At 43.3% G+C, this 20,747-nt stretch overlaps 1 protein-coding gene across 1 annotated transcript in view; it reads right to left on the minus strand.

Annotated features, from left to right (window-relative positions):
* Window positions 1-204: 204 nt before the first annotated feature.
* Window positions 205-20,747, minus strand: part of TNFRSF21 (TNF receptor superfamily member 21) — a 183,092-nt gene continuing 162,549 nt past the window's right edge. Inside the window, exons 5-6 of the mRNA XM_085610577.1 lie at window positions 9,063-9,282; window positions 205-5,343 (exon numbers count right to left, since the gene is read on the minus strand). Coding sequence (XP_085466703.1) covers window positions 5,114-5,343; window positions 9,063-9,282 — 450 coding nt within the window. The 3' untranslated portion in view covers window positions 205-5,113. The remainder of the gene's footprint in view (window positions 5,344-9,062; window positions 9,283-20,747) is intronic.

Consider the following 20,747-nt stretch of genomic DNA (forward strand, 5'->3'; position numbering starts at 1 on the left):
TGGAGCCACTAAAAAGTCAGACACCTTCTGAAATGTCGGGACAGACCAAACAGGGTGGGCTGATTTTTTCCTTAACGTGTTCTGAGTCGAATATTGTATGCAAACAAACCTCCACACGGTAGAAGGGAATTACTGAAGCGAAGGTCTCAAGATGTCCACTGCACAAATAAATTGGCATTTTTTTTTTACTAATACGCCACAGCATTCTAAGTAACAAACACTTATTTATTAATAAATTAGTAGACTGGAAGGCAATGCTTTTTAGCATCAGTATTTGTGTGCGTTTTTTCCCAATGCCACGCATAACAACTTTACATTGTACAATTTAAAACTGAGCATTACAGAATCTGTTCATAGTGGGAGCATAATAGATGCTAGTATATCAAAGACAAGAGTAATATTTCCGTAATATTTCAGAGCAGACGTTAAATAAATACAGTAGGACTAAAAAAACATCAAGACAATGCAAAACCTTTCATACCTAATGGCCACACCTGTATTTCAATAAGAATAAGACAATCATTACAGTAATATTAAGATCAAAGCAGTCTTAAAGGCATAGTTCCACAGGTCTCAACATCGGTACGGTCCTGTTTTAAAGTCCAAAGCCAAGCACCGGGATGCTGCTCTTTCCCCACAACAGTAATGAGTTAAATGGCTCCACCACATGCTGTACATCCAGCAGCAGGCTACAGCCACAGTCCCTGCAAGATACGGTTATTAATGGGGACATATGAATTAACAAAAATCCAAAATAGTCTCTCTTACTACTAATGTATTCAATTCTGCTGATTTTCCTAATCCAAATCTCTTTCCATCAATCTTAATTTATATACTGATGGTCCTGTAAGAAGTAGATGCCACAAATGCATTTCCTTAGGGGGACAAACTTATTCCAACTGTCGCACTGAACAAAATGACAACGTTTGGACCGTTCAAATGTCAACATTGTCTGAGGAATTAGTGATGTTCGTGAATAAGTCCTGAGCCCTGAAGAAGTCCTCATTGGACGAAACGCGTTGTCTACTGTGGCTATTACTCATTGGCGCACTTTTTATAGAAGAAAACAAATAAAGAAAGACTGAACAAAGAACTCTTCTCTATATGTATTAATTACATGTTGGGTGCTAATTTGTTATGAACGCTGCTGTTGTGGTCAGAATTAAAGTTTATGCTGAAACTTAAATGCATTTTACTTAACACAACCACTAATCTTGAGTGCTGAACCACCACTGATCAATTGGCCCTGTAAAGGTGATTGCTTTTCTTAGTTTTATGTTTTAATGACCTTATGGTTTGAATTTTTTTTATATTTTTTTAGAATAAGCACAAATTCTTTCTTGAGAACTTGCTTTACGTCAGAACCTCCTACTAAATGGTCTGCATAATTGAGAATAACAAAACAAGTAAAGGGAAAATCTGCGCCTAGCCTCAACGACTTTGCAGTCTCTTGCCATCGTAAGTGGACACTTGGACATTATCACAGTCAGGTGCCCATTCGTTCTTGCCTTGTAGAGAGTGAACACAACTGACTGGGTTCTTCATGAACATGATTTTTTTTAAACATGAACAGTATTCAATATGACCTGTTCAGCACTGATTAATTAACAGGTTACAATATTGCGACAATAAATATATTATTGATGCCAAGCACTACACTACGGACATGTGAAGAATCCTGCTCCTATGTCTCATCTGGGATTTTACCCTCGAGGCAAGGTGGTTAAAATATTGCTATGACTTCTGCTACATTTATTGTGGTCTATGACTGAAGGGCGCCTATGTGGAAATGATTTTCTGCATACTCCTTTTGATATAACATTGCAGCTATTCTCGGATAGTTCCAAAATTATACCTAAGGAAGGGCACATCTTTCATGATTTGTCAAACTTGCCATTTTGTTTCTGAATTCCATATACATATTTTTTTTTTAGATGGACCCATTCATTTTGTTAGGCATGGGTAGATTAAGTGATTTGCCCAGAATCCCTGCTGAGATTTGAACCCGGTTCCCCAGCTTCCAGGTCGACCCTCTAGCTGTTGGGCTAAAAGTCAAAGTGATGCCAGCTCTTCCAAAGCAGTATTATGGTTTTTCTTGATCAGAGATTTTCTCTGCGTGTCTGCAGATTTGTGAAAGTTCAAATCAATATTTCACATCCTTGCCTCACAGATTGTGTCACTTTGTGATTTTGCTAGGTGGTGATTTGGGGCAAACTAGTATCAGCACATAAGACTCGTTGAACTGGTAATTCATCCACACTGAATACTGTTTTAGGTCTACTCAACGTGGTTAATGTGCCAATTCATTGTTTAATGCATTATGAAGGCTTAGTGGTGATTCGTTTATCGCTCAGAGAGCTGGCTTCTTGTCGCCCCCCTCATATCCGGTTCCTATTCAGCTAATCAAAGCTAAGTAGGAGATACTTGAACAAATCGCATGCACAAACGAAGATGGTGTAGACATCTTCTATGTGTTCATTGCGGCCTCAAGATAGGTCCAAATTATCTTACCAAGCAAAGGCCAATCGTAGTTGTATTTTAATGTGATTTATTTTAAGGCCCATCACATCTGATATGTTCTTGTAGAACATAATTCTCAGAACTGATATTTTACAGTACCTCTTTCAAAACTCCATCTGACCAGAACTCCTCCAATGTTAGCTTGGGACAAGGCTGTGATTTATTATATCAACCAACTTATCTTGTATACCGCAAACTAACTAAAATCAACACAGTGATCAAGAATGTGGGATCGATCAGATTAAAAAAGTTTATTTAAATGATCTATTCTGGAACAAGCAAAGTTTAGAATTCATGCATGCCAATTTGCATGCCTTTGTATTCTCTGTCAGATGGCAAGGGCGAAGGGCTTACAGGTAATGTTGAACAATAACGAAAACGGGCTGCATTATTAGGTTTCCTTTTTGTCCATCTATGGTGCTCAAAATAATGGCACAAGTGACAATCTGCGCCTGTGAGCCATGGAATGCCCTTCAGAATCAGCCTTCAAAGACCCTTAGTTTTAGGACTTTAGCAGAGTCGCCTCCTCTGAAGGTTAACAAATACCCTCTCAGGATGTAGACTTAATACAATGTCTGGTGTGTCCCTTAACTTACAGACCTGGATGAGAATCCGCAATCGATAGGTAATGGTAAATTCATGTCTTAAAGTAACAAACTCCGATTTCTCCACTGACCTGACAGATCTAATCATTTCATGGACAAGGGCCAGATTTCAGTTTGTATTTTGGTGACTGAATTTGTGTGATAAACAATACAATAGTTAGCTTCAATTTTACGATCACTGGGAACTACCACGTTATGAGATGATTTCATTGTTTGTGGAAAAGGATGCTCGTCAAAAGTAGAATTGAAAACCACTCTCTTAAGGAGGGCTACTTCAGGTGCATGGTCCCTTTAAACATGATTTGAGAAGTCAGTGGTTGCAGGAACCAGATTAGTGGCAGGGTTTCCAACTTTGTTAGTTTGTTCTCTAAAATCAGGCTTTGTCTAACTGAGATCTTTGGAGTGTGTGCGTCTTCCAATGGAAGTCTTCTTTTTTTACGGTGTTTTATATAGCACAAACTTGACTCGGTATCGGGTATCAGAGCGCTATACATCGTACCAGTTGCGTTACATGAGGACACATTCATTTTTGTTAGGCATGGGGAGATTAAGTGATTTGCCCAGAATCACAGGATGTTCAGCGTCATAGCCAAGACTCGAACACGGTTCCCCAGATTCGAGGTCGACCACCCTAGCCGTTAGGCCAACTCCTCTCCCTCTTCTGATACAACTTTGATACTTTTAGTTCATGTGCAGTGACATACTGTAACTAACAACTTCACCGACCTCGTTATGACCATCAGTGTATAAATTTATTACAACAGCTATGAGGCAAAGAAACAGATGTGCATTTCCTGGTTGGCAGAAAATAAAAGAAAATGCAGCCTTTTAATTTGCACCTATGCTGGCGTAATCCAGCTGAAAAAATGTACTCCCCGCCATTAGCGGTTCAAAAAATAAAAGACAGCAGACTTAGTAGTTAAATGCCTAAAAGGTTTTGAAAAACGAAGGTTAGTGGAAAGAGACGTGATTGGTAAAACTGGCAGATGTTACAACAGTAATAATAAAGAACACATTTTGTTTTGTTTTTTAAAAAGCATATGTCCCCAACATAATAATCAAACATTGTTTTTTTATTAAGATTAAAGGTGCAAGTCTTCTGATGAGGTGGTCATTTTGCCAAAGTATTTCAAGACAGTAAGGTGAGCTCAGATTTCTTTCAGAATATCCAGGTGTCGTTTTTCAATTAACTGCTAAGAGGATTTCTTTACACTTAGTTTACCGTTTGATGCCACTGAAAGTGAAAGATGCGCCGCTGAATAATGCGCCCCTAGTCAATGACATCACAACCAATCAAACACCAGCTACAATGACACTCATTGACATGGACAGAGCACCCTCTGAGGGCAATGTTTGCAATGACAATGCAATGGGTCTCCTAACCAGCAGAACTGCATTTTATGTAATAATGAAATAAGCTTAAGTAAATGTTTTCCAGTTAGGAACCATAAAATACAAGAAAAATACCAGCAGCTCATGGGGAATTACCAACTCTGTAAAAGAAAGGAGTAACTCCAGTTCAGAAATGCCTACTTAACGCCAAGAATAACGGGGTGGGGCGTGATTTGGGATCAATAAATGGCACCAAGTAGTTATTTGAAATTAGATGAGAGCTGATCAGACTGGATTCGGGATTACTTTAAGGTGCACTCCGAAGTCCATGCTCTAGATGGAGCAGATTCTTCCTGGCGTAGGTGCTCCACGTAAAGTGCTTACAATAAGTGGAATGAGTAAAAGGAACATTCGCTTAAAGGTTCATTTCCATTGAAGAGTGCTGCACCAATTCTGAAAAGTGCTTGATTTTATTTGCCACCTTTTTTCGCAACAAAAAAAAAAAGGAGGGAAAAAGAAGAAAAAAAAAAAAGTTCCTAAAAAACAAAAAAGTAATATACTGGCCCATGTGTTCACAAAATGCCTTCCTGCATAATGTATCACTCATCCTTAAGACGTGCCTAGCCAGCCATGCTCAGCCTGTGCAGAGAGGGCGATCACAGCAGGTCCGGGAGGTGGCAGTACACGGAGTCCAGGAGCGTCTGGCTAGCCTCTTGGCTCTTCACCCCCGCGATCTCGAAGAGCCTGTCCAGCTTGTCCTCGGCTTGAGGGATGGCTTCAATCACGTGCAGCTCCTCGGGGTTCAGGATGTGGAGCATGTCGTCAAATATGGGCTGCAAGTCGCAGGGATCCAGGCGGACCTGACGCAACACGGTGTCTTTCTTTTCTGTTGAAACAAACACAATATGAATGTGCTGCTGAGAGAATGGAGAGTGCAGGATAAACTTGTTACTGTGAGAAATAAGCCTGAGTGGAGTTCAGGGAGTTCCGCAATTGGTGGAGTGCGTTGGGGCACGCTATTCGCGCTGATTTTTAGCACCTGGTGTTTGTCCCGCACTGGAAAATATCAGTGCGAACTGAACCATGTGCATAGCAACAGGGCACTGCTTCTTTCTGCTGATCGAATAGATGTTCTACTCGAGCGGCAGCTTCCTCAACGTGAACGGAAGGTTTTTCAATGCGAGCAGAAGCGCCCATCTGCAACCACCCGTGTTGAGAAATCTTGCCGGAAAGTGGTCTCGAGTAAGATTTTCCCCGCTCGCCAACTTAACGTTGGCGAGCGAGGAAAACACTCTGTTTTTCAGAACTCTGTGCGCTGCGCGGAGTGGGAAAAACTCTGCAAACAGAGCAGAATTTAATGCTCAGGCTTAGTGAGTAACTACTGTCCTTTTTTCCTGCTCTTCTCCCCCCCACCTCTTCTCACTTTCACTTGTATCGCTGCTTCTAAAGACTTAGGGCCTCAGTTAACTGGTCCATTTTTGGTGCATAGAATACCACACTCAGTAAATACCGATACTTAGTGATACAGTATTTACCAGGAGTGGTGCTACCACATTGTTTCGTGTTGCACGTGTGGGTTAGCGCATTAGTACAGAGTGTATTTTCCATGTTCTTTGATGCACGACTCGGAATATTGTGGATTTTACCCACGTAAATTCTACTAGGTTTTACCTGCAGGTTTTGCAGGGTGTAGTAATTCCTGCATTCTTTTAGTCTGGAAAAAGCAGGGTGCCTGTGGAATGAGGGGCTTAACATTGCAGCGTGTGCACCAGCACGTACAGTGCTGATGGACAATACGGTCAACAGTATATTCATAACACATTAAGTATAATCGCTACATTTCACCCCAGACTCTTCTCGAATTTTTATCCTACACTTTAACAAACTCACCAAAACTTCATCTAACTACCGCTAAAACTCCTCTGTACAAACCTCCTGCACGTGCTTCAGTTCTCTCTGGTCTTGATTACATATATGCAGTCGTTGCTGATATCTCAGATTTGTTACTGGTCACCATCAAAGCAGTATTTTGTGTAAGTATTCACATCTTGTCTTAAACACACCAATGCAAGCACATCACACCCATCCTCAAGGAACGGCAATGGAGCCCAACCAGTGTGAGGATAAAATTGAAAATCTGATGTCTCACCTACAAAGCAAACCATCTCAAATGTCCGCTGTGCCTGGCGCTTAACTCCTCAATATCTCAGGAGGCCACAGAATCTCACTACTCCAAGAAAAAACGCAATTTAAAAACCCCTCAAGTACAAAAGAAAGCCTTCACGGCACAGCAGCTCACTTCTGGAACTCCCACCTCGGAGATCTAAAAAAGCCACACATGCTTCTGACATTTCGGAAACAATGGAAAACACACCTCCTCTATCAATACCCAAATGAACCAACCCACCATTAAACCATACCCTTCAACAGATTCCATCCTGGTTAAAATACCTTTCCTGTAGCTGTCCCTTCTATTCCCTATTGTGGATCATACTGCTCTTGGCACCCTGAATAAGTCTCTTTGACTCATTACTTTTCCTCAGCTTACATTGCTGCTGGCTCTTCTGTAAAGGTTTGCGTTCTCTGCAAAGCTCACTAATGTGTTTCAGTCAAGGAGCGCTATAAAAACCACAAACAAATACAAATAAACGAGGGTCTGCAGTGCTTGCAGTTCCGAGTTAATAAAAGCCAAAGTAAAATGATTTGCTTTAGAGAAGCAAACTCAATTAGGCAGATATACCATGGACACCCACGAGTGCCTTCACGTGCATGAAACTAAAGTTACCTTACACTCTCCAACTAATGTTACACCCATCAGTGAGGCTGTTGAAGAGTCATCAAAGAACAGCCAGCTGAACATTCCCAAAATTCAATAGCTCCAAAACAGATCATCCGAATAGGGGTACAAAGCACTCTCCACTGATGCGCTGATCCTGGACCATCACCCCCCTTCAATGGGAGTGAGTATCCCGTGCCTTAACCAAGACAAGTTCATCTCTCTTCTCGATCAGATCAAGAAAGTGGTGGTGCCAACCTTACACTGCAGCGACGACTCAAGTATTGGTAATACTGCAGTCTATTCATTCCAAATATAAAGTCAAAACCATAACTAAAAATCTGTTCTACTTTTGCACAGCAGTACTTTTAGTACAAGACCACGGTGAAACCTGAATCAAAGTTGTAAAAAGCTTCATAACTGAAATTACCTGGTGCACCTCAAAAAAATGGAAATGCTCAAGCAGAGTGATGGCTAGGATCATATCTAGCGTAAGATGAAATATACACGTCGGCAACACCAGGAAAGAACAAATTCACATCAACCAACCTGAACGCTACTAAAGACAATTAAAGTCCTGCAGTCAGAAGTTACAATAAGTAAAGTGTTTTAAGCACTGCAGTTATGTTATGTTATGTTAACTCCGTTTATAACGCGCAATAGCTACTCCAAAGAGTGTCCCAGCGCGGAGCAAAGAGGGATTTCTGACAGAAAGCCAACAATTACGGGAACAGATGAGTTTTCAATAGTTTCTTAAATGCTAGCGGGTCTTGGGTATTGCGCAGAAAAAAGGAAGGGCATTCCAAGCCTGAGATGCTTTGACGCAAAAAGAGAGCAGCTCCCTATTTTGCAGCGGCAAAAGCGAGGCACCCTTGCCAGCAGAAGGGCCGAAGATCGCAGTTGTCTAGGCGGGACATAAAAGGAAAACCGTTTCTGTAAATAAATAGACCCAAGATTGTGCAAAGCACGGTGGGCGATCACAAGCGATTTAAATTTGACTCTTTCCGCCACAGGCAGCCAATGAAGGGCGCGAAGATGAGCACGTACACTATTCCTCCTAGCGATTCCCAATAGCAGCCTAGTAGCCGCGTTCTGGATCTCCTCAAGTCTGTTCATAGAGGAGCCAGGGATACCGATATACAGGGCATTGGCATAATCCAACCGAGATAGGACTAGTGCCCGAATGACCGTCTCTTTGGCAGACTGAGGAAGGAGGGGAAGAAAACTCCTAAGTGTTTTAAGGAGGCCAAAACAGCTACCTGAAATCTTTTTCACTTGAACAGAGAATGAAAGGTTGTCCTCAAACCACACTCCTAAGTTCCGACTCACTGCATCTCCCGGGCCTAGGCCGTGTGAGCAGGCGCACTATGCTGGTGCCTTAGTGTTTGAAAGCAGTACATCCAAAAAACAAAAGACTAAAATCTTTTTCTCAGATTTTAAAACCCTGAAAAAATGTTGGGGGGAGGGAGTGATTTACTTTAGAGCTATCAAGGTGCACAGAATTGTTTCAGTGACCGAGTACAGACACGGACTACTCGGAGAGTTTGCAAAGTAGTAAAGTGTGAGAGGTGATTAGAATTGAGTGATAGACAATATGTTGAGAACATACAATTCTTGTGGAAGGAATAAGGATCCTGTGGTACCCAATGAAAGAATTTTTCATCTGCAGAAATTGTATATGGCACTGAATGTTTCATATGAGAGAAACGCAGTACAAAGCAACATTCGGTACACGCCATGGAAAACTTATTTTTTTAGAAGCCGATGGAGTTCGCTCTCTAGCTTTAAAATAGTCGCCACACTGACCAAAAATAAGCCAATCATCTTACCTTTGGTAATAAAAGATCCTGTTCGGCTGAGAGCGGAGGAGCCGCTGGAAGTAGAATCACAGCGCAGGAGAGGTTCAGACTCATCAACGAAAAATCCCTTGTTTTTTTCCAGGGGAGAAGGATCCACGGGTACAACGGCATCTGTAGGCTTTGAGCTGGGAGCGGGACTAAGACAGGGTTGGCTGGCGTTCGCAGGAAGGGCTGGGATTTCAACTTCAAGCTATGGAGAAAAATGAACACATTTAACATACCTCACTCGAAGAGGAAGAACCATGCACATTTTTGCAGAAAATGACACCTAGTTGGCAGTATTGAATTTTCTGTTAGTACAACAATGCATTCTGGGTCTAGTCTTGGTTTCCAACAATTGAACCCACTGGATTCTCCCACCGGAAAACAATAATGGGTAAAAATAAATTCCAGAACTGTAAAGCGTGACGGACATGGAGTCATAGGTGTTATATGATCACATTTCAGTGGGACGCTACATGAAGAACTAACTTTAGGTCTACCGAGTACAATAAACTTCCTGGTCTATGATTTTTTATGTAGTAGATAATAGAATATCTTTTTTTTCCAAAATCTTTTTATTCTATTTGTTAAACAGCAGAGATAGAGCAGCGCATACATCGTATAACAATTTTGTGTGTTACCTCTGGGGTAAGGTCCCCTACAGATTAACGTTTACTGCATCATGACTTGGAGAAATTAAACAGAGCACACGCCTTAACTGGAGTTTTCCAATGTATTAGGGGGAGCCCCCTCGGTGATCACTGTAGCCCAAGTCTGCATTAGTGTCCAAACCTCGTGGAAGTGCCATCCGGACCAGATCTGCTCCCATTTACGTGGGCATCCCCTAGCTAGGTAGACCGTCTTTCATTTGCCATACACCAGTCCATAGACAATGACATTTCTAATCTAGTATGGCTTCCAGAAACAACACTTTCTTGCCAATTATTATTTATAGATCTTAGTACTGTATCTTCATTTACATTTCGGAACATTGTACATCTTGCTCTGAGAGCAGGCATGCACCTCAAGCCAGAGAGCACAGATGTTTCAGATTATCCTCTTTCCATATTACAACTGTGCCAACATGGTAAATAAAAATGCTGGAATGCCAATAATTGAAATATGTGGTCCGCAGAGATGCTATTATGATCTTAATCGTCAACATCACAAGTACTATGATTCCACATTTGTGCGTTTGTTTTAATAAATCCTTTTAAAAGGGGAAATGGGAGAAAGTACAGTTAATTCCTAGACAATTTCCAATGCTCGGGTCTTCCCTACTTTGATCGCACATAACCTTCCGCCTCCAAGGCCTCTTGTCCAGATCTTCTAAATCTGGCCTCATTTTTCCCCATTTTCTCTAGTGCACCAACACCGGTTGGATATAAATTCCATATGCAAAGCGACATTCCTGGCCTTCCAGATGCTCTGCAATGTCACCTACAAATGCACTCAAGAGCAATGAGCGGAGCACGGATTCCAGCAGCGATCTCTTGTTACCCCTTATCCTCAACTGATCTGTTGGTACTAGAACTATATCACCCATCACTCAAGCATTTACTGATCGATTTCCTCATTCTGACCAGGAAAGTATCTCTAGTGACTCAAGAGGATTTTTACCTCCCTCCATCACCCCACAAGAAAGGCAGAAGTCCCCTAGAACTTTTGTAGTGTTGTTTAGACATAAGCAACCCTAACCCCTTCTCCAAGAGTTAAATGTTAGCAAACTTAAGCCCGCAACCATGGTTTATTAATGTGACTGCTGCTCCCCACCTACTATAGTGCCATAATACTGCAGTAAGATTTAGGACAATAATCAGCTTCGGTGGGAGTTCATGGCTCGGTTCATGCAACTGATTGGTAAATGTGCGGATCAGATAGAGGTCACCGTTCCCTTTGAAGTGTCCTGTTCAGGCTGCAGTTCAGACACCGTATTTGTGCAAGGTGACCGCTCTCACAGCAAGTGGGGATAATGCTGGCTCAAAGGCAGGGTATCCCGAAACATGGGCAAAGTGTAGAGTGAAGACTTTGCACCTGGTGGTCATCGGTCCACCTGGAGTAGCAATGAGGGAAAGACACAAATGATGGGCCCTGCCTATAAAGTTCTTCACCTTTGAATGTGCTGACTACCTCATCTTCCCCCACCAACCGCCAAACGGCAGCGCTCCGGAATCAGCATTTCCCTGCTAAAACGTTCTTATAGAAATTTGAAGGATAACCTTGTCTCCCATTCTCCCTTACTTCAGCGGCTGGTTCTCCCTTCAGCTCCAGGAGAGCAGGAAATACACTTCCACTGTCTGGGAAAGCTGTATTTCACCCTCCATCTTGTACCATATCAAACTAGGGGCTGTCCAAAATGAATCCCTTCGGCCTTAGCAATCATACTCTTACCACAACGCGGAGTCTTGCTATCACCAGCTCCACATGCAAACGCATTGAACACACACAGGATGTGAACGCACGGGTCTGGCTTTTAAAGCTAAAAGGAATTCTGCTTACGTGCTTTAAACAATGGCTCTGTATGGTCAACCCACAAATATACAGCCATGCCGCCCCCGCTGCTTGATCTCAAAAACCCATGGCATGGTCAGTGGCCCATGTCATTAAAGAGGGCAGTTTCGGGACTGGAAAGCAACGTTCACATACCTAGTCAACGTTCACATACCTAGTCAACGTTCACATACCTAGTCATCAGCACACCTGCTAGATTACAGCATCAGCTGGGTCAACAAAAATCAGGATACCAGTTTCACATGCAGTTATGTATGCACTTTTACTGGGCAGGCGAAAGGAGCAGGAGAAACAGCGTTTACAACGCTGCGATTACATTGCGCTACTTTTACAACTTCGTTGTTACAACAACCGCGTTGTTAGAACGTGATACATTTACATCGCAAGTCATTAGATCGACTTGTTGTAGGGTGCGCTCTAACCCAAGGAATAGTATAAATTACTATTCCAACACCTTCCCTACTGTTGCGCACGCTGGAGTTGGAATAGTAAATTATACTATTCCTAACTCCAGCGCGCCCCTTTCAGCAAGTCGATCTAATGACTTGCGATGTAACAACGCGGTCGTTGTAATGACCGCATTGTAATAGAACGCAATATAATAGCATGCGTTGTAACATGCTATATTCAAGGAGCGCTATGCCCAGCGACCAGGGGAGAGAGTAATAGTCCAACGTTTATTGTGGTTCATGAAAACAGAAGTGCTGGCAATACACTGAAATTGTGAGCTAAATAGTATTGGATAGTGCTTTGAACTTTCAATCGATTACTTGGACAACAATGCCTTCTATTTTTTATACAAGAAATAAAATTATAATTGCTTAATAGGTCTTTCCACTTGTTGAACCATGCAGATCCCTTTATCTTAAGGTTTTTAAAGTATTAGTATATTCCTTCTTTAATAAGAAAATCATAAATTCCTCACTGAGGTCAAACTATTTAAGTCACAACCATACCAGCCATTAATTGTTTCATGCATCTATTCCATTCATTCATATTATCACTCCTCTTGGATCACACTACAGATACTATTTAATTTTCTTTTAAGTTTTTATTTTGCGCGGACTCGAGCCCAGGGGCGCTGTACAGAAGCACCATTTACATTACACAAGGACGCATTCATTTTTGCAGACACTGTGAGACTAAGTGATTTGCCCAGAATCACAAGATGTTGCGCCCACGTCGAGACTGGAGCCTGCTTCCCCAAGTCCAAAGTGGACAGCTCTGACCATAAAGCCACATCCTCCGCGCTTTCGGCCTCAAGAGTATGTACAATGAAGGCATTTCAGTGCGTTCACCTGAATCAGAGGAGACCGTTTAACGGCCACAAGCCGGTCGAGGCTCAGCCGGTTCACACTACTTACCTTTCACTGAAACCTTTGGCTTCCATGGGGATTGAAGTTACACACACTTCACTGTGCAAACAGCCTTCTCTATTACTATTCAAAGGTGGTGCCAAGCCCAAAGCCATCTGTGAAATGTCTGTAAACAACCCTGCTCGGATACTCGTCCTTCTAGCTGTTACCGGTAGGAGTAAATCAGGTTATATTTTCCAGAAGGTGCCACACCTTAATTATGCGTGCACACAAGACCGCTTTATCGCTTACTGCTCCCAATGCTGATGAAATGACTGGAAACAGGGCAGGGACACCGCAGCCATCGATTAAACGTTTAACAAAAAACCAAAGCCGCTCAGTCACAAAATATTCAGTGCAAGCAAAATACACATTGTAATCAAACAAACAACTCTCTAATTGTATGTAAGCGATTATAGAGAGGAGGAAAGGAGGGAGGTGAAGGAGTTAGCTGGTATTTCTACTTTTCAGAGTTTTTGCAGGTTGAGTGGTTTCCTAATGTTGAACGTAAGTGGTTCATGCCTTTTTGTTTTGCAGGGTACACGTGGAGTGTTTCATGTTCCCGCTCCCGGATTAACTGGCTGTGGAAAAACTGGTCCCATTTTACTGGCCGGAAAATCCAACTGTTTAAAGCACTTAGGGAGCGGGCTGCTGTGCCCAATCCGTAATCCTACCTGCCCGATCCTCAGCCATGGCCTACTCCCCCTTGCCAGACTACAGTCTAACCTGCTCTCCCACACACTCTCTCCTGCGCCACTCCAAAACAGCACCCCTCACCCCCACTCACCATCTGCCCATAGCAGGTAGTAAATGTGAGCAGTAACCCCCACAGACAAGGGAATGCTGTGCACAGTCCACCCGGTAAAACTGGGACAGGATAGTTATTTTCCATTCCATGGGTGATAAAACTTGTACTTCCACAGAACTAGCGGGTATTACCACACTTTCCTATTTTTTCATGGGTGCAGAATTACCAACCCACCAGTACCATGCAACTCATAATCTGGGCCTTACTATGGCCTTATAGCCCGCTGCTGAGGGCTGTATATAGCAATTGTTAAAGGCCCTGAACCCAAGTTATAAACCTGAGCATCAGACGAGGGCCCATAATGAGGGAGAGGGCCTTTAACAACCGGTATAGCCTGGGGCAGAAGGGCTAAAAGGCTAGTAGAAGATTCCGCCCACTGAGGGTAGAAAGTTATAAAATGAAAGGGAGAAACATGAAGACACACATTGGAATGTTAGAGCCTCGGGGTTCTACCAGCCATTATAGGCCCGGAGCTACTCCATTGTCTTCAATGGAGCGCTCAACATTCCAATGTTCTAATTTGCTGTCGTTCAAGTTTATGCTATGTCGCTAACGTGGGATTGGGAGAGGTCGCATGTAATCGCTTTTTTTAATGAAAGGCTTATTTGTAACGTCAGTGATGATTTGCGAGTCTATCGAGGAAACTGATGAGCTTTACGTGTAGACTTATTTGGTTTCCGTGTGTATCGAACACCACAAAGCACTGGAGTTACCTTCTTAGAAGTCCTGGCATGCCGATTCCAAGCATATCGTCTAAAAGAGTTTTTTAACAAGTTTGTGCACATCTTCTGGATGATCATCCACTCTTATGATATGAATCTTCAGGTTGATGGAAATTCCAGCTACTAACTACATTTTTTGCAGAAACCCCAACCATCACATAACAGAAGCTTGGAACAATATCTAGTGCCCACTATCACTTTAAGCGCTGTACTGCTCAGAACCGGACAAAACAGACAAGGCAGCTGAAAGTCAAAGAACCACCACGTAACCAACGGGTCACTGCAAACATATCATTGAAATCCCTCAAAGGAGTCATCCAGTGAATGAAGCCACAATATATCTCAAAGGCTCACCTGACATCATCAAACATTCTAAAATGTCTACTGTTGGTGACTATTAGAGGAGCAGCAATGGGCAAACAGAACAATATTTTTTCTACACTGCGTGGCCCCTCTAAGCCACCAGGAACACATTCCCAGATCTCAGCAACATACTTGCTGTACCACTAAGCTAAAACAAATTTGTTTCTAAATCATGCATTTGCTATGCAATAACAAAATGCCTTTATGGAGCCAGTACAACTCTGGCTGCGTCAACATTCATCCAGAGAATGTACACTCCACTCCACATCATTTTTGCCCCTTCTGATTACCGTACTAAATCAGAAGGGTGGGCAGTAGTTAATGACTGTAATAACAAATTATAAACACATGATGCAATTACCGGTAAGTAATTAAAGCATTACCTCTGCACTGTAGTCACTACAAAATAAGGCATGCCAAAGCTGTGAGGGTAATCGGGGGCCCACACAACGCTCAATAGACCACATAAATAATAGAGACACTTAGCAAATGCAGATCTGGTGAAATGTGTTTAAAGTGCTCATTTCACAATACTAGAGCCCTGCCAACAGCACATGTGGAGCAAAGACACCATAGCCCAAGTTCACAAACTGGATCCGATAATGTCTTACAAATGTTGAAGGCACAGAAGTTGCTGCCCTCCCAATCTCCAAGAGGGATGCCCCCTGGAGCTCTGCCCAGGAAGCGGACATTCCTCCTGTTGACTTCACTGGTACTCTCCCAGGCCAAGGTAATCCTTTCTCCTTGTAGGCCAGAGCAATTATAGATCACCCATTTGCTCACAGATTCAACAGATGCTTTCAAACCTTTTCTGATAGTGACCAAATCCACAGACTCTACTCGGATCTGCTGATGAAGGATTAGACGCAAACTGGGGCAGAACCACCCCCTGATTCTCATCAAAAGAAGATAGTACTTTAGGCTTAAAAGTAGGCCCAGGTCTGCGAATTAGCTAATCTTGGAAAAACCCTCAAAGACGGCAGTCTATAGGAAAGAGACTCCCAACTCACCCTGTCAAAGTGTGGAGATTATGGCAAACGAAGAGAAGACTTTACCTGTCAAAAACTGTAAAGGAAAAGAATCCAGAAGCTCAAATGGATGCTTCTGTAAAACGATCTAAGACTAACTGAAGATCCCACACCGGAACCAAGTTCCTCACTGGAGGTCTAGAAACAGAAAACCCCTTAGAAGGTTAAAAACATAGTTTTACGGGGAACTTACCCCACTCCAAAGTTCTCTAAAAGCCTTAACCGCATCCACTGAATCTTTAAGGAGGAAGAAGATAAACCTAGACCAAAGCCATCCTGAAGAAAAGAGAGAACATTTACCTCCTCACAAGAAATTGGATATATGTTTCTGGAAGGTCACCAGCTTCTAAAACACCGCCAGGCTTGATGTTACATACCTTCCTGGCCAGCACTTCTAAGAGATGCCGGCCTGCTCCACAGTGTCTGCCTCGCCGCTGGTGGCCTCGGATTAAGAAAATATAGAAGCTGCTACCGGAAGTAACGAGGACGTATGCAAAGAGATAATGGAGTCTCCTGCAAAATACTACATTGCACACTATGGGGCGGCCAAAGAAAACACACCTTTAATTCCAGGAAGGACATCAATTCAGAAGCCCTATGAAGGCCGAGCCCTTGCTTGGAGCCTCATAGCATCTCTTGGACTTCCTCCACAGCAAACACGCATATGACATGTTGGCTTTACTGCAATAGTGTAGTAGGCATCAATACGTAACCCGCCATTGGCAGACATGTCTAGCACCAAGTAAAACAAGGACTGACCGTTATCACACCCTGTTTTTTCAATGTGAAACGATTCTGAGCACTGAACGATATGATTTGTTATTTGCACTATTTTGAGATATGGTGTGCAAGTGAACGTGTTATGAGCTGGAAATGTTACTGATATTAGTGGGCAATCGTGCACACGCTTATGAGTGATATGTGTTTGAGTAAAAGGGGTAGCGTCCAGAGTACGAGTGATTAACTTACTTGGGGAACAGTGTTACTGTAGACGTTACGAGTGCCAAAAGGGTTACTCCTTTTTACTACCACTATCATATCTATTTCTTTCAATATAGTAGAATTTCTAGGACTGATCAAAGTGAAACAGTTATTTAGTTTGTGTTCGTGGGCTGAGAATTTAGTCTAATTACCCATTCAAGGGTTCAGCTAAACAACAGTAAATGTTACTTAAAAAACACTTTTAGGAGACATGGAAAATAAAGAGAAGAGAGGCATTTGCAGTTTAAAGAACCATATATTTATTAATCGTACTCTCAAAATTCCATATCCACTGTGGCGGCTCACGGTGGGAAGCATTAATAAATCAATTGTCGGTGGATGTCTGTGTGCTCGGTGGAGCCTGATCTGAAAAGGAGCAGGCAATGCACACCCTGGTGCAGACATTTCATGCACAGGAGCACAGTTTGTGTGCCAAGTTATTGCCTCGAATGCCCGGATACTGCCTTGGATTCTGAAGTACTGCCAGCAAACACCAGGTCCTGCCATCACATGGCCAATTACTACCAAATGTAACACAGCCAGGTACAGCAACTGCATGCCTGGCTTTATCTACCACATCATGCCTGGTTACATCCATGACATGCCTGGAGTACAGGAACTCTACACCAGGCTACTTACAGTAAGTGGCTGGACACAGCCATCTTGTGTCAACGCACAGCCTTGAGGCATCCACCAGTTGGTGTGCTTCAGCAAGCTTGGCAGGAGGCACTCGCCCAATCAGGCTGAAACCGGTCTTGGGTTTGCTTTGTATTCTGGTTCAAAGAAATGAATTTAAATTAAATGAAATCCAGTATTTGTGAAGAGCAAGCAATTACCCGAGGGTGTCAAGGCGCTGGGGGCCGTCGGGAAGATGAAGCGAGCTATTGCCCAGAGTCGCATGGTGCTGGGCTAACCTGCCTCCGGCGAACTGTGAACCCCGTGGTCCGGAGTCAGGCGCTCTGGCAGCTGCGCCACACCTCTTCCAGGACCTGGATTGGCAGATCGGGCTGGACTGTACCTACTGCCCAGGACCAAGAATGATGTACTTATGGCTGGGTCCAGTCTGAGGGGACCTGGTGGGCAAAAGAACGATGGGTTGGAATGCTACCCAGGGACAAAGTGCAAGCACTCAAACACACAAAAGGTGAAAAGAGAAGGCACTCGCCTGCCTGCAGCTTCCCATGAAGCACCGTATGCAGCGCTTTAAACAGGAACAGTACTCTCAGGTACTGAGTCCATGCACTTCTATAACCTGAAAAGGAGTACCAGCACTTCTTGGAAGGTCTGCAATTCTTTAATGGGAGTGTACTGCCATTTCTGAGTAGCAAACAGGCGCTAGTGTACGGTGAGAACCTGTCCTTTATATTTCCAATTCTAGTACTGACGGTAGGCGCACCGCGCCGTCTTCGTAATCCGTGAATCGGGGCCCGCAAGGGAACACCCGTGGAGAGGGTGCGCTGGACTTGGGCGTGGCTTTAACCAAAGGGCTAGATCGCAGGCCGCCTCCGCGTCTCTTTTAATGCATATATTTTCACTGCCGTACATTTGGCTCAGAGATAAAATTCCCTTGAAGCATAAGTGCAAAAAGCTATTATCGTAAAGAGCCTGTGCAGCCGGCATGGGCCCAGAGTTTCTTCTCTCGTTGCTGGCAGCGGAGCGCTCTCGTTGCCTTAAATCACTGTCTAACGAGCAGGCACGACAGACCCAACGGCCTCCGGGTTCTGCAGTAATTCACGTGCCAAGGAAGCGCGGCTGCTGTCCTGGCGAGGCCGAGTCTAACTTTCACTGTGTTATTGCAGGTAAAACGAGGACCGGATTCAACTGAAATGAAAAACACCACATATGTACCTCGATTTTAAAGCTTTTGTGCGAACTGCGCTGGGAATATATGTTCCTCTGCTTTAGCAGGACAATTCTCCACCACTCGAAAAGCTATGTGCACGGCAAGCGGTCTACATGCAAATGTAGCACACAGAAGCCCGTAATCCAGCTTGGTCTGAAACAGGATTACAATTTATGCAAAAACAGTACACAGACATTCGGTTTCATTTTATATTTAGTCAAATTGAAAGTGAGTGCGGGAAAATCACACTATTCAGAGTTTGGTGACTTGGAACGGTAAAAACATGCTATTGGCCAGAGAATCTCCTGATGAGGCGCCAATACTTACCAGGAGAAACTGTAAACCCCGTGGTATCGGTAATTGCACGGGCGGTATTACCCCGAAACGTTACCGTCACTCCGAATGAGCCTCAGACTGCTTATTGTACTCGGTCTGGGATTAGTCTAGGAAAACAAGGTTCAGAACATCCATGTGGGATATAATCGCCTATCCCAGAATGGAGCCAAGAGACGTTTTGGCGGGTTGACTTGGTGGGTCAGGGGCTGATGGTCCATTTCAGCAATAGGAAAGAGTGTGAATCAGGGTGAATTATTAAAGCTGGAAGAACCCCAAACAATGCGCATCAAAGGGGTCCTTAATCAAAACCCCAATCTTTACTCCAACTGCAAGCCATAACTAATCCTAACCCTACTTCTAAACCTCTCCAACTCCATGCCATAACCTCAACCTTATCCCTGACCGTAAGCCTTATTCCCCAACTCTTAAATTAATGCCACATTATCCTAACCTTTAACAAGAACCAAAATGTATTGAAAATTAGGAAAGCATTTACATTTAAATGTTATTTTTATTCCAAAATAACATTAGTGCCCTCTACTCAATTACAGGCCTAAACAGATGGCAAGAGCTATAACAGGGGAGAGGGGCTTTGATGGAAAGTATTACACGAGGCAGAAGTGCTGTAATGGTATTAGAACATTTTACCCACTGGGGACAGAATGTTCTAAATTAAAAACGGAGATATAGAAAGCCAAACACTGGAATGTTGGAGCAGAAGTTCCGTAACAGGCATTATTGGCCCTGATCCACTTCATTGTCTTCAATGGAGCTCCCAACCTTCTAATGTTCTAATAACCATTAGAACACTGGAATGTTGAGAGCTCCATTGAGGACAATGGAGTAGCTCCGGGCTTATAATGGCTGGTATAAGCCTGGAGCTCCAACATTCCAATGTGTCTTTGTTCACAGCTCTGGCTGTGAACAAAGGCTTCAGGGAGCCTGAAGGGATTTCAATCCCCTCTCGCTCCCTGAAGGCTTTGTTTTTATTTGTTAGAACATTCTGCCCTCAAGTGGCAGATTGTTCTAATAGCCTTATTGCCCTTCGTAGCGGGCTATACAGGCTTTTAAAGTCCCTCTGCTTTGTTAAAGTCCCTCGCCTTCGGCTCGAGCCTTTAACGCTGCAGCGGGTCTTTAATAGCCGGTATAGCCCGCTACGGCGGGCTATAAGACTATATTAGAACATTGGAATGTTGAGAGCTCCATTGAAGAGAATGGAGTGGCTCTGGGGTTATAATGGATGGTACAAGCCCGGAGGTCCAACATTCCAATGTTTGTCTTTCTGTTTCTCCCTCTTTAATTAAGAACATTCTAACTTAAGTGGGTGGAATGTTCTAATAGCCTTATAGCCCTTCTGCTGAGGGCTATACCAGTTGTTATAGGTACTCACCCTCATTATAGGGCCGCAACTCAGGTTCAGTGCCTTTAACAACCAATATAGCCCTCAGCAGCGGACAATAATCAAACACGTGCTAGAAACTGAGGTAACCGAATTCTAATTCACCTATAGCGTATTTTATACCCTACTCCTAAACCTGCCCTCCTAGGAAGGGTACACCACCCAGTCTCACCCTACTCATCCAGGCTACTGTTCAGAAATGGAGGCCCGGTTGGGGGCACACACAGACAGCAGCGACATAAGCAAAGCCAAGCTCCTCAGTTGTATGCAGGTTGATAAATGAATCGACAGGCTTATATGCACATTTATTGATGTATGTTCACAAAA

This window comes from Triturus cristatus, chromosome 6, assembly GCF_964204655.1.
Source record: "Triturus cristatus chromosome 6, aTriCri1.1, whole genome shotgun sequence".
Lineage (NCBI taxonomy): Eukaryota > Metazoa > Chordata > Amphibia > Caudata > Salamandridae > Triturus > Triturus cristatus.